The sequence below is a fragment of the Puntigrus tetrazona genome, chromosome 25 (assembly GCF_018831695.1).
Source record: "Puntigrus tetrazona isolate hp1 chromosome 25, ASM1883169v1, whole genome shotgun sequence".
Taxonomy (NCBI): Eukaryota; Metazoa; Chordata; class Actinopteri; order Cypriniformes; family Cyprinidae; genus Puntigrus; species Puntigrus tetrazona.
This window is the reverse complement of record NC_056723.1, coordinates 2,049,642-2,066,465: the sequence shown is the minus strand read 5'-3', so window position 1 is coordinate 2,066,465 and position 16,824 is coordinate 2,049,642. Positions and strand designations below refer to the sequence as shown.

Sequence of the window (16,824 nt, the reverse complement as noted above, 5' to 3'; positions counted from 1 at the left end):
CACCATGCGCTATTCTGGAGCGCTCCCGCTGACGTCATGCCTTAAAACTGCGGATTTGACCTGCCCTTTGTGAATCTGACCCTATGTTTGCACGTGTGTGTTCATGAATACGTGCTGCACGTCCCATACGAATCCCTCCTACAGTCCGGCTCCGCTGCAGGGTTTGGCTCGATCAGAGCAAGAGCGAAAAAAAAAGATATGATTTATAGCTAAACGCCCCACACACACTAACATTTTTACACATCGATCAACTAATATAATGCCGTTATGGACAAAAAATGAGGCGAATCTGAATTCTTTTGTTGAATCAGAGGGGATTTGCCAAGTTAATAACTGCTCCACACACAGACATTTCTTTTTGCAATTGCCAAAACTTTCAAGTTTTGTGCAGCGTTATATTTTTTCGCATCGTGTCCATACTGACACATTTCAGAATGCACGGGTGCACAAAAAAGTTTACGTAGCTCGAATGTTTCAGAATAACAATTGCAATTGTTTTGCGAGAGGAAAGATTAAATTAACATTTACATTTTATGATAGCAGTAATAATTCTTATAATTAAGTGTAAATAATATGTAAATTACTTTTGTGTATTTTTGTAATTCTTAATTTTTAATAGCATTTAGTATTTATTTTTTAATTTCTTTTAAACTACTTTTTATTGCATTTTTTTGTTGCATTTGTGTATTTATAAACATCTGAGTTGGTTTAAGAGTTCATAAGTGCACGCAAAGCATCTGTATCTAGCATGTTTGCTCGGCAGCGGTTATCACACATACTAAAAGCTTTTCTGGTCTGCCGGAAAGAACCTTTTTCTGCGTTCTTAAAGTTAATGAGTGCAGATTGTGTCCACTCTTCCTCTGTATCCTCTGTGTGTCTCTGGAATGATAAAGATCTGCTGTTTGGGGCTGTTAGTCCCTTGCATAACATTACTGATAGCTTCTGATGGCCCAAACCTGACCCTCGCCATCCTTCACTCATAAGATCTCCTAACAGCATTGTAGACTAAGAATCGAAGCGCATTAAGGAATCTTGGGGCTCATCTAGTTTGATCCGACGCTCTTTCTGTTCAGAACAATGAACTTCTTGTCATCCAATCAGCTGATGGGCATCAGGTCAGGGGGCGGGACAGGTAAGGGCCTTCGGGTCATACAGAGTTTTTTACGGGCCGGAACAGATGGCCCACTTTCTTCAAGTCACGCTTTATCTCACAGAGGTCACGTTTAACAATAGCGAAGAAAACAAAGACACCAAAAAGACCCTTAAATTACGGTTACTGTCAGATTTACTGGTTTTATTGGTTTTACTATGATTCTGTTTGCTCATATTTGAGGTCAGCAATCTGAACAAAATCTATTCAATTCATACAGATGGTAAAATGGTTTTTAAGTGCTATTTAACACCTGCTTTTGGCCCGCTATAGATTACTGCTCTACATTTCATGCCGTGCTCAAACTTTGGCTCTTCGCTTTCATTTTTCTCTCTTTGCATTTTCAGAAAGAAAGAGAGGGGGAGGGAGGGCAGGGGAATGCTGATGTTGCTCTGCAAACATGTGACTTGACACACACACACACACACACACACACACACACACACACACACACGCAGATGAAAATCATTTACAGGTCAGCCGAGAGAAAAAAAATATTCTAAAAAATAAAGAAACATACAATTGATTAATAGATTATACCTTTTTAGTTTTTTAATGTTAATAATTTTACATTACAATAGAATTACATGATAGAGGTTTTAATCATTTTTAGTTTTAATAAGAATGATAGTAATTATATGCAAACATGTACATACCAATGAAATAGTTCATTTATAATTTAATTCAGTTATTTTAGCCTGTGTGGGAAAACATGTACCATGGTTATACTTTGTTTTATAGATAAAAAATAATGTATCTATCAAAGTACCATGACATACTGTATAATAATATTAATAACAGTAATAATTAATATTAAATGCAATTTAACTTTCCTCTGGCAGTCAGGTCTTCTGGAGTTTAGTACCAGCAGGTTTGGATGGCTTACATTAATTGCTAATCAAAATAAGAGGTTTCGCCACACCAAAGCGTGAAACTCCTCAGCACAACGACGCTCTCATTATCGCTCTTGGCCAGCGCTCAGAAAAACAAGCGATGATGCCAAGGAATACTCACCCACAGATAGATCAACACACTGAGTATACCACTGGAGCCCAACGACACGCCAGAGGCCTAATAGGAGACACGAGGCAACGTGGAAGTCTCAAATAGCACAATTTTCTAGCTTTTACGTCATCTGAGCTAGAGAGGAAGGTTTTTACGGCCGGCTCCAGCGGTGGCAGTATGCCGGGAATGTGGGTTAATCGTTGAGCTCTTGCACATGTGGGACCAGATGGGGTTCGTTTATGTTGCACCCCCGCTTGTGTCTCGTGGACATTGTCATACTTCCGTTTGGCAGAACAAAAAGACCAGACGCACACGTACGGGCTTGACAATCCTCTCCAAATGCGCTGGTTAAACGGTAACACCTGTGGCGAGGGTCCGGGATGCTTGAAAACAGACCCGACCGCTTAGCAAGTTCTTTATTGGGTGGTTGATAATTACTGGCTCCTTTACAACACCGAGCAGAGAAATAAGAGGTCACAGGTCACATCAAGTCAAGAATCCTTCGCTTTTATTTGTCTGTTTGGTCTCTTTCTTTTTGATGGTTCATTTATGATTGGTTGAAATAATGTTACAGTGGATTAACAATTTAAAGCAGTTTTTCATCTTTTGGGCCTTCAGTAACTAGTCTGGTGTACCTCTCTGACTATAGTCTTTCAGCCTCAGGGACTGAGTCCACTTTTTTAGCTGTTTGATTCAAATTCAAATTCAAATTCAAATTTAAATTCAAATTCAAATTTTATTTGTCACATACACATACATACATGGTACAACATGCAGTGAAATGTTTTTTACAACCGTCCAGCATCCGAAGAGAAAAAATATATATATATATATATATATATATATATATATATATATATATATATATATATATATATATATATAATATAAAAATATATATACAATATATATATATATATATATATATATATATATATATATATATATATATATATATATATATAAAAAATATATATACAATATATATATATATATATATATATATATATATATATATATATATATATATATATGTATATATATCTACAAATGGATATATAAATGGATGACTGTTGTAAATGTGCAATATTTCTTAACCACATGGAATTTGAAAGGTATCCGATGTTATTACCATGCTGTTTTGATATTTACTATGGTGCTAAATGGATGCCATATGCAAATAGTAATAATATGTGTATGGTAAAACCACAGCATACATCCATTTAACCATGTTATAACCACTATAATCGCCAAAAAATGTCTATATTTATGTCTGTTTGTGTTTATAGGATGCCGTCTGCTAGCACCATGACTGGCGGGAGAGCCCTACTGCTCTGTACAAACACAGAGGACTGCATCTACCAATCAGCAAACGGGTATGTGTTTCAACAACTGACAAGGTGTATTACCTAATATACGTGCAATACAGATGGTATTCCAGCAATTTCTATACTGTTTCCTTAGAATGACTTGTAGCGTTTCTGTTTGTAAGTTGCTTTGAATAAAAGCGCCTGCTAAATGAATAGCCCTAGATGTTATTCTAAGTTCATAAGAACCTTTAGTCCATGCTTAAGAAGTTTCCCGGCAAACAGACTGTGCCACATCCCTCATACACCAAACATGTCTGGTAACGTTAACACTGATAGACTTTATAAACATCCCCAGGTGGGATATTAAGAGTGATTTTGGGACAAGCCTAACTGCGAAAGTTATTTTTACTGAGAGCTAATTAAACTCCTTTGGCACTGCCAACCCAAGGTGGTTTGGAATGCCACAGTGTGTTAGTACAAGCTTTAAAACCTGCAGAAAAATGAAGCCTTGTCGGTAAAGTGAGTATCTTCAGCCAGATCCTGAGCAAACATGGTCAAAGTAGAGAAAACTTTGCTATCATCAAATGCTGTTTCCTCTGGCTTACAATGTCCCCATCCCCAACCCCGTTAGATAGTCCTGATGAGGAGACTTTGGCTTCTATCCTGGGTGATGATGGATGATGTACTATCTAAGAGTTTGAGCAGGACTATTCCTGAAAGAGACTATCACATATTTTGTCCTACACACTCCTTATTTTCCTCTTTCTTAACTCTTCTCACCTCCTGTCTCTCCCTCGTTCCCTCTTTCTCTTGCTTCTTTTCTTCTGAGTTTTGGAGCTTGACCTACTTTTTCCTCTTGGCTGCCTCGAGCTTCATGAAATGAGATACATTAGCCAGAAAGAAAGAGAAAAAAACATGCCAAAAGAAAGTTGTTGAAAGTTTATTTGAATTTTCTAAGAGCCAACACTTTATATTTGAAAAGAGAAATCACTGTTTGCTGGCATAATGGTTAAGATATTCTCCTCTGAAATTCTGTGTTTAGAATACACACAAAGTTTGTAGATTCATATCTCCTCTGTTTGTTTGTTGGCGTAGTGCCATTGGATGGAATCCAAGGATATGTTTATGAGGCAGTTAAAAAAGAAAGAAAGATGCACGACTGTCCCTTGAACTTTGTCCTATTGGTGGAAGCTTGTTTGGTCAAACGTTCACAGAGTAGTTTTTTTTTTTTCAGATGGTTTTGAGGCAAAACCGTAACCTTTAATTCGATGCGCTGATGATGATTCATTTGTGTAGTGAATGGCTTGTGTTTTCTGTCCGCAGAGGAAAGTAGACACACTGACTGCAAGTCCATCTGCATCTCATTTGAACTTTTTTTTTATTTTAAAACTCATTTTTAATTCAATGTACCATTAAAAGTCTAGACAACGCAATTAATACCAAAGTGGAAACTTTGAACACTTTTGGTTCATGCTGAATACTGTCTTAATAAGTAGACTGGTTTGCATATAATTAGGTGGTTGTGAAAAAGTTGGTAATTGGTCATTCTGAAAATGTAATTTTGAATGAATCATGCTTTGAAACGTGACCTTTAAATGCACGGACTCTATAATTGCTATCTAATCACTTAATGACTGTCAGACACTCTTAATGTCTTTAGCATCTTTCCTGTGGTCTTTCCAGGCTCCACTGCTGCGGATTGAAGCTTGACCAGGCCCAATCTGTGGTACTTCAGCGGCCAGACCTTTGTGGGGTCGGGGACAGTCTCTCGTCTCTGAGCAACATCAACCGAAGCCCAGGAGACAACATCATGCTCGCCCACAAGAGTCCCTCCAATCCTCGGCCCATTGAAAATGGTCTGAGTGGTTGCAGCAAGTCCCCCAAGACTCCCTTAGGACTTAAAAGCACTGCTAGCATTCGGGACAAGATATCCCAATGGGAAGGTAAAACAGAGACCACCGGGTCAAATGCCCAAACAGTGGGAATGAAGGAGACTGAAGTTGGAAAGAAGAAGGTACAGCCGGAAGTACAAAGGAGGGACAGTAAGCAACTTTCCAACTGGGAGAGACAGATCTGTGGCAAAGAGAATGGGAGTAAGTTTGGAGAACCTTTGCACACTTCTGAGGGACCTGTGAAGGAAAAGGAATGGATTTTGGACAAAGCCTCAGTGGGGAAAACAACAGAAACCAGTCAGGACAAAAAGTTGGTGTTGACGCACATTAAAAAACTTGAGCAAGCGATGAAGGAGACTCCTTCCAAATCATCCTTGTCTATGCCAGGCAATTATTTCTGCCCAGCTTCCAAAGAGGAGCAGGAAGAAACAGAGAAGAGGCCTGCTGAGCCGATTTTTGGGACTCTGGATGTTGTGAGATCGAGCAGCCGAATTCGAAGTCGGGACTCTGAAAACGTCTACAGCGAACCTGGAGCTCCTTCCATTAACCCTTTGCCAAAACCCCAAAGAACCTTTCAACACCACACACAGACAAACAACCCTGCAGTCAACCATGGTTTCATCAAGGGTAAACGAAATCTTCCCCCTTTACCTTCCATACCTCCCCCACCCCTTCCATCTTGTCCTCCACCACAAGGGATCTGTAGACGACCATCTGGGCGAGCTCGGGACACTAATAACAGGTAAGAAGACTAATATTTGTTACCAGTGTCACTATAAGAATGAGTTTAAGGATTGGATCGCGTCTGGTGCACTAGTACCTTACTTGTGTATCTAACAAATAACAAAATCTACTTGGTGACCATTTTTGTGTTATCTGCTTCTGATCTTGCACAACTCGTGCAACTCCTATCTATTCTAAATGTAATAACTGAATACTCCAAAAGTGTTGGCTGAGTCACCAATACAGTTCTTTGGTTCAAAGCTAAATCAATCATGCGCATAAAATCCAAGCAATGCCTTTTTTCAAGTTTCTTGTCTACTCCTTAAACTATTTCAGCCTAATGTGGGGGTTAATTTTAAGACTGTTCAATGAATCATCAGTAGCGCCTTTCTACAATCCATTATAGATTCACACAGTGAATTTATCAAGATTTAAAAACCCATAATTCCTCATATCATATTGCTGTTTGTAGAACAACTATTCCATACGTTGACATGCTAGCTGGATAAACGGCACGTGGGCTGAAAAAAAAAACTCACAAATTTAGTGGCCTGCTGTCTGGTTTTTATGTCACACTAATAAATCTTTTGAAACCAAGACTCCTCTAAAGGATTACCATTCTCAGTCTTTATGGGGATGCTGTTTTAATGGTAGTATTTATCAGTCTAGTCCATCTATGAAAAACCTTTTTTAACTTAGTGACGCAATCTTAATCTTGAGGCATGGGGGTTGAGGGGGTCTGTTTTTAATCCAAGATTATGCCAAAGTCCAATCCTCTAAATCTTGTTGTTCCAGTGAATCTTCCGTTCTTCAATTTCCTGTAGACTTAATTGGTTCCTTCTTGGTCTTTCTCGTCATCTTAATGAAGTTTTATTTGTATTTGTTGAACCTGCAGGAAGTCCTATGAGTTTGAAGATCTTCTACAGTCGACAGCAGAAGGTTGTCGAGCAGATCTCTATGAGCTATCTAAGCTAGGCCTCACTCGCACTTTATCGGAGGAGAATGTCTATGAGGATATCCTAGGTAATACAATGCATTGCACCACAGTAGTACCTGACTGCACCTGACAGAGCAATTACTCAGAAGCCTAGGAGCTTGAAACTTTAATAAGGACCAAATTGAGACAATGCCATTACAAACATTAGTGTTCCTTTGCTCAACCTCACCAGTGGTCCTCTTTGTTTTGGTTACCCCACATTAGTCTTCTCCACAGCATGATGTGAGGTCCTATCCGTGCCTAGGAAAAATAGATTAATTGGACGCAAGGCCTTGACATCAACAACAAGCGATTTGGAAGGCCTTTTTCTTGGTTAGTTTAATAGCATTTCATTAGTATCCTAATTAGCATAGGCGTTTCCCTCCTCGCTGTAATCCCTTTTTTTGGTCATTACTCAAAAAGATGGGAAACCACAAAAATGGAAAGTATAACTTTCTTATTGAACTTCTGTGATTACATAAATCTCTTACTAGCCAGACCTGAGTAAATTTGTCAGCACAATCTTCCTTCTTTCTTGTAATAATTAATGTTGTGTCTAGTTATATAATAGTATTTCCAATAATGGAAAGTTTACTATTGATCTTTCCTTTCTCTGGCCAGTAGCAGTTATTTTAATGGCTTTGAACGTGGAGTGTAGCGTATGTTCTCTTATGTTCTAGAACTGGATGTCCCAACATCATAAACTTTCTTCCCACCAGACGCATCTGGTGGATGAATCGACGTGACAGAGGCTTTCTGCATCTGTAAAAAAAACACCCTTCTTCCGCTCAAACATTTTTCTTATCCCCATCTCTTTCTTTCTGGCCCATTCGTTCTTTGCACAAACCAAGACTAGGAGTTTGTCTTCTTGTTAGCACCACTGGTGATGCCACACGCAGCTAATGAGGTTTGCATGGATTCCCTGGCAAACTTTCAAACATCTGGAAAGGAATACAAAAGCAAGCAAACACATGACGTCAGTTCGAAATCTCTTCGCAGAAAGGCAGGACTTAAATCAGGCAGTGTTGACAAGAGGAAATTAACAAAAATATGCCCACGTTAGCTAGCACCACTGGCTATCAATAAATGTGATATAAGATTTGTCATTAAGGAAGAAATAAAATTTGTTTTTTAAAATTGAAATTGAAAAACTGTTTTGTTTGTTAGGAAACTGCAAATTTGTAAATTGACTTTTTAAGATGACTTGATTTCTTTCCTGTTCGGAAATGTTTTTGAACTAATCAGATTTACGGTTTTCGTAAAAATATCTATCTATCTATCTATCTATCTATCTATCTATCTATCTATCTATCTATCTATCTATCTATCTATCTATCTGTCCAACAACCTAGTAATGTTAAATCATGCTAATGACATGCTAGCAACATGCTAATCATGATAAAACATGCTAACAGCATGCTGATCATGTTAGAAACATGTTAATGACATGATAATCATGTTGTTAGCATAAAATATTTCACATGGTAATTGTGCTAAAATATGCTGGCAACATGCTAATCATATTAAAAATGTAAGACATTAATCACGCTACCAGCATAATAGCAACATGCTAAAACAGATTATCAATGTGCTGACAACATGGTAACCATGCTAGAAATATACTAGCAACATGCTACTTGTGCTTAAAACGTTAACATGCCAATTGTGTTAAAAACATACTAATGACTTACTAATGTTAGCAATGAGCTAGTAACATCTTTCTAATCTTTCTTTCTAAACTTTCAAGCTTTTACAATCCTTTCAACCTGAAGTTACTCTCGACAACGGTTGTTAGGATGTTCTGAGTATTAGCTTCTTTTTGTCCTAAGTTAGTTTTTGGTTTAAGACCCATTTTTTAAATCAGATATATTTTTGTTTACCTGATTTATTGACCGCCAGGAATAAATCATCTCTCCTTAGAGACAATGAATTGAGTCTTAATTCAATCAAAATGCTAAATTGCTAACGATTTAGCATCAGGATTTTGAAGAATTGCTAAGCACAGCTAATAATCTTGTACATATTTTCCCTCCCGAAGACCTTCCATCGAAGGAGAACCCATATGAAGACATAGAGTTGGAAAGTCGCTGTCTTGGAAGCAAGTATCCCATTCCTTCTTCCCCTTCCTCTCCCATTCCTGACACCCCATCCAAGGTATTTATACTGAATTCCTGATTAATTGTTTCCACTCTAGAGCAACTTCTTCATATATGATTTTAGCAATCAATGCTGACATGATAGGTATAAAGATTTAATAATATATGTGAATAATGACGTCTCAAGTCTATAACGATAACACAGAGGAATCATATAATTGGAATACGTTTCAGAAAGATTGTTTTTCATGTAATGGATGACAAAAACATTGACAAGACAATTAGAATCCACACTACTTTAAAATGCTTCTGCATTTATATATATATATATATATATATATATATATATATATATATATATATATATATATATATATATATATATAATAAAAAAGGTTATAAATTGTGGTTATAACGTCAGAATTGCATGATATAAGCATTACCATATTTTTTTCTCAGATTTGATAGTTTATATCTGACTTTTTTACAATTTCAAGTGTATACAATGCAATTCGGGGAAACAAAATATAAGAACTGCGACTTTATATACCTCAATGCTGACTTTATATCATACAATTCTGAGGAAAAAGTCTGAATTGCAAGCTGTGAACACGCAATTACAAGAAAAAAGTAGGATAAAAACTCGCAATTACCTTTTGACTATTTTTTATTCAGTGATGGAGACAGGCTTCCATATTGAAAAGAGCAGCTTGTACTTTCTCCAAAACGTCTGCTTTTGTATCCGTGCTCTTCGTCTTACAAAAGCACAAGAAACGACATGACGACAACGAAGTCTGATGAATCAAATTAGCAGTTGACTCTGAGTTCCATTTTGTCACTGACAGCTCTCCTCCAAGCCTGGTTTCTTCAGGCAGAATTCAGAGCGACGTAGTTTCAAGCTACTGGAACTGCGGAAGACCGGCAGAGATGGCGGCATTGCGTCCCCGTCCCGGGTCAGCCCTCCGTCGACACCCAGCAGCCCGGACGACACCCCGTGCCTGTCGGGGGATCCTTACAACCGACGGCGGCGGAAAATTCCAAAGGTACCGTCCAAAAAGGCGCCCAGTCGGTGTAATCCTTAACTTATCAGTGATTTATGCTTCTGGTCCATCGCTAACGGAGACGCTTGCCCTTCGGCATCCTTCCACCGCTAATAAAAATACAAGAAAAATGTGACAGGCGGATGAGACACCTAAGAATAATCTGAAAAATGGAGGAAAAAGTAATTTCCTTCAGAACTCCTTTGCGAAAGACTTAGAAGGCCTGTCTCTGATAAAGCCATGGCTGTTTTCTTTTTCAACAGATGGTGCAGAAAATCAATGGCATCTTTGAGGCCCGTAGGGGAAAGAAGAGGATGAAAAGGGTCTCGCAGTCAACCGAGTCCAGTTCAGGAAGAGGTTTGTGAGGGCAATATTATACGTTAGCTGAATTTAGTCCTACTTTTTCCTGTTTTAAAGGAATAGTGCATCCAGTTGGCTCACCCTTGTCATTGTCAATTGATTTTTGGCATATATATATATATATATATATACCATATGATTCATTTTATTTTGCACGCTCAGAAGAATTGTGCTGCCCTTTAATGTGAAAATGTAAACGGACTTCTCTGTTTAATCAGTGTCATTTGCTCAGTGCAAATAAAGAAAAGTAACTTTTTTTTATGTGTGTAATAGATAAGAACAAGTCCTTTGAAAAACATCTATGAACTTTGAAACGTGTCCGTCTTCATGCTCTATGTTATTTATAGTTTCACTTATAATAAACATATTTTGCATGAAGCATCCATATTTGTCCATGTGTAGATCTATGTCAGAGCATCCATATTTAAGGTCCATGTGTAGATCTAATGTCAGAGCATTTAAATGAAACTTATATAATATATATATATATACATATTGGAACATATATATATATATAATATATATATGTGTGTGTATATATATATATATATATATATATATATATATATATATATATATATATATATATATATATATATATATATATATATATATATATATAATTTAATATAATGAGCAACCCAGAAAACCCCATTTTTTTGTACATTTTTTATATTTTATGTAATTTTTAAGTTTATTTAATTTTAGTCTTTACTCTTTTTCTTTTCCTTTTATTATTTCTTTTCAAAAAGTGCATTGCATGACCCTTGAATAATAATAGTGTGGTGATCACATTTTGTTGCACCCAGAGATTCAGCCTAATCCACATGCACTGCATTGTGGGACGGTCCGGGCCCCAGCCACATGTGCGTCCACTTAGCTTTATGGACACGTTTACAGTTTTGGGTCAGTTGTATTTGACCCACTTTTCCAGAGATGATAGAATTATGTTACGTTATAGGATACACATGTGCGTCCAAGCATGAAATGTGTCTCAGCGAATACCTGCATGCTGATTTTCTAGTGACCTTTGACCTCTCTCTCCTCCCGTATAGTGACGGACGAAAACAGCGAGTCTGAAAGTGACACAGAGGAGAAACTAAAAGGTACGAGGCCCTACAGACCTGCGTCTTCATGTCAATTAAGAAGTTTGCATGAAAGAAGTAGTTTTGTTGAAAATGTAATCACCATCAGGCCAAGATGTAGATGTTTCTTCATCAGATTTGGAGAAATGTAGCATCGCTTGCTCACCAATGGATGCTCTGCAGTGAATGGGTGCCGTCAGAATAAGAGTCCAAACACACCACAATAATCCACACCACTTCAGTCTATCAGTTAACATCTGTCTGTAAAAGATGGTTTGAAGTTAAAAATACTTTAATGATGCATTTGTTTCTAACAAAAACGCAGCTTTCCGTTTCTAAAGACGTCAAGACTGGAGCGATGTGGATGACTTGGGTATTGTTGTGATGTTTTTTGTCAGCTGATGGGAATCAGAAACCAGCAATGTGATAAAAAAAAGCATGCAAACAGCTAACAGCATGTTTGTTTGAACTGCCCTTATTCCGACGGCACCCATTCGCTGCATAGGATACATTGGTGAGCAAGTAATGGAATGCTGCATTTCTCCACTTCTGATGGTGTACACGTTCAGTAAAATTGCCCACTGTTGCTTTAACGTACTTTTAATTCCATCCGTCTTTTCCGTTAATCCTTCGTCTTCTGTTTCAGCTCACAGTCAGAGATTAGTGTCCGTCCAGTCCATGTTGAGGCAAACTGGCCGCTATCGCACTCTAGAGCGAGACTTGATGGAAGTCCAGGAGCGGAAGCTGTTTGAGTACTTTCTGGTCGTGGCTCTTCACAAGACCAAAGCTGGCGTGCCGTATTTACCAGAAGTCACACAGCAGTTTCCTCTCAAGGTATAAGCATTTTCCTTCCAAAAAACATGCAGGGCACAATGGAACTAAAGAGTGAAAGGCGCCGCTGATATTATTTTGTTATTAACCACCAGATGGCACAAAAAAAACGCTTTCAGAAACGCCTGCTTTTTAAGAGGCATGTGAAAATTTGGCTGACCCTTGATGCCATCTCAAAGCTGACTCCCGGGCTTGCTTGATATAATCTTTTATGGGTTTTTTTTAAATGTTGTAGATTCAAGTAGCAAATGAGTATCGGTAAAAAATCGGTAAAAATCGGTAAAATCGGTAAAATCGGTCTTTTTGAGTATTTTCAGTTTTGTTTAAAATGATTAAAGCAACGCTGAGTGATAAAAGAATATGTTATTTGAGCTAAAAAGTAATTTTAAGGCTTGTTGAAATGACATGGGTAAAGTCAAACGATAAATATCGTGTATCATACTGAGAGTCCATATTAGAGATAATCACCACGTTTAGGATGATATGTAAAAACATTATATTAATCATATTACATAATAAAAAAATTTTGCTGTTACTGCTGGAGGAGCTTATTAAAACGATGTCGTTTCTGTATTTTAAAATATATATGTTTATATGAACATATTTTAGCGACAGTATATTTATTGAACAAAAACTAATTGCTTTATGTTTTAAAATAAGCAGAAAACAGCACAGACTTTGGCAATGCAATTGTTTCGACAAGTATTGACATTATTTTCTGTATTTTTATTAATAATATGTGGGGTACGTCACGCGTGAATACAATTTTTAAACAAAATAAATGATTTATTTTCACAGGACATCTGTTGCTTTTTTCCTAAGGTGTGCCTTTAGCCCTGTTACAAAACTAACATGATGTATTTGGGCTTAAAAGATCAGCACGAGATGTTCATGCATCTGTGTTCCTGATTGTTTTTTCTCCTTGTTAGTTTGAACGAAGCTTCAAGTTTATGCGAGAGGCTGAAGACCAGCTGAAAGTCATTCCACAGTTCTGTTTCCCCGACGCTAAAGACTGGGCGCCCGTGGACAATTTCCCCAGGTATCCGCCTGGTTTAAAGCCTCACGAAAGCAACCTCGATGATCATTAGAAGCGCGTTTGTTGTTATTTGCTGAAATAGATGTTTTTTTTTGTGCTGGTTGGGAATCGGCCGCTCATTGGAGTTGAATCTGTTCTTTACAGCGAGACATTCTCGTTCGTCTTAACCGGAGAAGACGGGAGCCGGAGATTTGGCTACTGCCGACGTTTACTGGTGAGCTGCTGAATTCTACATAATATAGAGTACATTTACCACAGGCTACGCGTTTGTTATAAAACCTGAATGAGATATTAATGTGCTTCAAAATGAAATGACTTTTCACTCAGTAGTGCACAGTATATGCTGCCTAGTGTTTTTTAAAGATGCTCGTTGTCATACTGACCTCATTAGGTTTGCGTTTAAGCGACTTCTATTTAGCAGCTAGAGAGAAATGCTTTTTGGGAGTCTCATCAGTGGTGTGTGTGTGTGTGTGTGTGTTGACAGCCCAGCGGTAAAGGGAGGCGTCTTCCTGAAGTGTACTGCATAGTGAGCAAACTGGGCTGTTTTGATCTGTTCTCTAAGGTATTTCATTTGACCTTGTGCCATCTCTTATCTTCTGCTTCTCTGTGTTGGTGCTTTCATCTTTTTTCTTTAGTTTTTAATTCAAGCCATGTAGAGCCTTTTAACCTAAATACATGCATTCTATTCTATTCTATTCAGTTTAAACCATAAGCATTTCAGCCTGTAGGCTCTCTTAACCTAAATACATGATTTCTATTCTATTCTATTCTATTCTATTCTATTCTATTCTATTCTATTCTATTCTGTTTAAACCATAAGCATTTCAGCCTGTAGGCCCTCTTAACCTAAATACATGATTTCTATTCTATTCTATTCAATTCTGTTCTATTCTATTCTATTCTATTTAAACCATAAGCATTTCAGCCTGTAGGCCCTCTTAACCTAAATACATTATTTCTATTCAATTCTATTCTGTTTAAACCATAAGCATTTCAGCCTGTAGGCCCTCTTAACCTAAATACATGATTTCTATTCAATTCTGTTCTATTCTATTCTATTTAAACCATAAGCATTTCAGCCTGTAGGCCCTCTTAACCTAAAAACATGATTTCTATTCTATTCTATTCTGTTCTATTCTATTCTATTCTGTTTAAACCATAAGCATTTCAGCCTGTAGGCCCTCTTAACCTAAAAACATGATTTCTATTCTATTCTATTCTGTTCTATTCTATTCTATTCTGTTTAAACCATAAGCATTTCAGCCTGTAGGCCCTCTTAACCTAAATACATGATTTCTATTCTATTCTATTCTATTCTGTTTAAACCATAAGCATTTCAGCCTGTAGGCTCTCTTAACCTAAATACATGATTTCTATTCTATTCTATTCTATTCTATTCTATTCTGTTTAAACCATAAGCATTTCAGCCTGTAGGCCCTCTTAACCTAAATACATGATTTCTATTCAATTCTGTTCTATTCTATTCTATTTAAACCATAAGCATTTCAGCCTGTAGGCCCTCTTAACCTAAATACATTATTTCTATTCAATTCTATTCTGTTTAAACCATAAGCATTTCAGCCTGTAGGCCCTCTTAACCTAAATACATGATTTCTATTCTATTCTATTCTATTCTATTCTATTCTGTTTAAACCATAAGCATTTCAGCCTGTAGGCCCTCTTAACCTAAATACATGATTTCTATTCAATTCTGTTCTATTCTATTCTATTTAAACCATAAGCATTTCAGCCTGTAGGCCCTCTTAACCTAAAAACATGATTTCTATTCTATTCTATTCTATTCTATTCTATTCTATTCTATTCTATTCTGTTTAAACCATAAGCATTTCAGCCTGTAGGCCCTCTTAACCTAAATACATGATTTCTATTCTATTCTATTCTATTCTATTCTGTTTAAACCATAAGCATTTCAGCCTGTAGGCCCTCTTAACCTAAATACATGATTTCTATTCAATTCTGTTCTATTCTATTCTATTTAAACCATAAGCATTTCAGCCTGTAGGCCCTCTTAACCTAAATACATGATTTCTATTCTATTCTATTCTGCTCTTTTCTGTTTAAACCATAAGAATTTCAGAATGTAGGCCCTTTTAACCTAAATACATGAATTATATTCTATTCTATTCTGTTCTGTTCTATTCAAGCCATATGCATTAAATTATTTTATTTATTTATTTACTTTTTATTCAAGCCGCAATTTTACAATTATCAATTTTTAATTATATATATATATATATATATTTTTTTTTAATTTAAATGTTTTGTTTTAGCCACAGACCACATTCCCTAAAATTCAGTTTTTTTTATATTGTTATATATATATATATATATATATATATATATATATATATATATATATATATATATATATATATATATATATATATATACATTGTTTTAAAAAAATTATTTAGAATAATGTTGAATAATGCATGAGTGCTGTGCAAAAATGTTATTTAAAAATATTTTTAATACAGCAATAAAATGACAATAATTACTGTTATTTTCACTGGTATTATTATTAGTACTAGTAGTAGTAGTTGTCAAAAAAACTAAAAAGAAAAAGCGATTTAAAAAACTGTAACACCGCGGTGACGTGAAACGGATCATATCTGTCTGATGCAGATCCTGGATGAGGTGGAGAAGCGGCGAGCCATTTCTCCCGCGCTGGTCCAGCCGTTTATGAGAGGAATTATGGAGGCTCCGTTCCCAGCTCCGGGCAGGACCATCAGCATCAAGAACTTCCTGCCGGGTTCAGGAACAGAGGTCAGCGTATAAAAGGCCTCGGAATGAATGTTTTAACTTGACGAACGCGTTTAAGCCTCGAAGCCGATTCCGTTCCTCTCTCTTTCTCTTTCCGAAGGTGATAGAATTATGCCGGCCTTCAGATTCCCGTCTGGAGCACGTGGATTTCGAGTGTTTGTTTTCCTCTCTGAGCTTGCGTCTGCTTCTGCGGGTGTTTGCTTCTCTCCTGCTGGAGCGAAGGGTCATCTTCACCGCCGATAAACTCAGGTACCTCTTGTTTTTGATCGTGCGTGAACCCCGAAAGAGGACAAGGGAAGAATTCAAAAAGATACGACACGGCAAGAAGGGGAAAAGCGCCGCTTGTGGAACTGTTTTTCACGGCTCGAGACAGATATGGAAAAAATGCTGCTGTGTTTTATAGTCGCCTTGGGAACAAAAGTCAACCCCAATGTTATTTTCTACGGAAAAAGAGAGAGACTAGCGTTCTGGGTCTGTAATGAGAGCCGGGTCCCTACTTAGGGATCATCAAACCAGCATCCTCCCTAAAGAAATGA

At 37.1% G+C, this 16,824-nt stretch overlaps 1 protein-coding gene across 1 annotated transcript in view; it reads left to right on the top strand.

Moving 5' to 3' along the window:
• Positions 1 to 16,824, top strand: part of si:dkey-82f1.1 (DENN domain-containing protein 2A) — a 34,694-nt gene that overhangs the window by 12,043 nt on the left and 5,827 nt on the right. Inside the window, exons 2-14 of the mRNA XM_043228539.1 lie at positions 3,445 to 3,531; positions 5,149 to 6,099; positions 6,976 to 7,103; positions 9,095 to 9,210; positions 9,998 to 10,195; positions 10,456 to 10,549; positions 11,608 to 11,658; positions 12,284 to 12,471; positions 13,398 to 13,507; positions 13,649 to 13,718; positions 13,989 to 14,066; positions 16,151 to 16,291; positions 16,389 to 16,537. Coding sequence (XP_043084474.1) covers positions 3,446 to 3,531; positions 5,149 to 6,099; positions 6,976 to 7,103; positions 9,095 to 9,210; positions 9,998 to 10,195; positions 10,456 to 10,549; positions 11,608 to 11,658; positions 12,284 to 12,471; positions 13,398 to 13,507; positions 13,649 to 13,718; positions 13,989 to 14,066; positions 16,151 to 16,291; positions 16,389 to 16,537 — 2,360 coding nt within the window. The 5' untranslated portion in view covers position 3,445. The remainder of the gene's footprint in view (positions 1 to 3,444; positions 3,532 to 5,148; positions 6,100 to 6,975; positions 7,104 to 9,094; positions 9,211 to 9,997; positions 10,196 to 10,455; positions 10,550 to 11,607; positions 11,659 to 12,283; positions 12,472 to 13,397; positions 13,508 to 13,648; positions 13,719 to 13,988; positions 14,067 to 16,150; positions 16,292 to 16,388; positions 16,538 to 16,824) is intronic.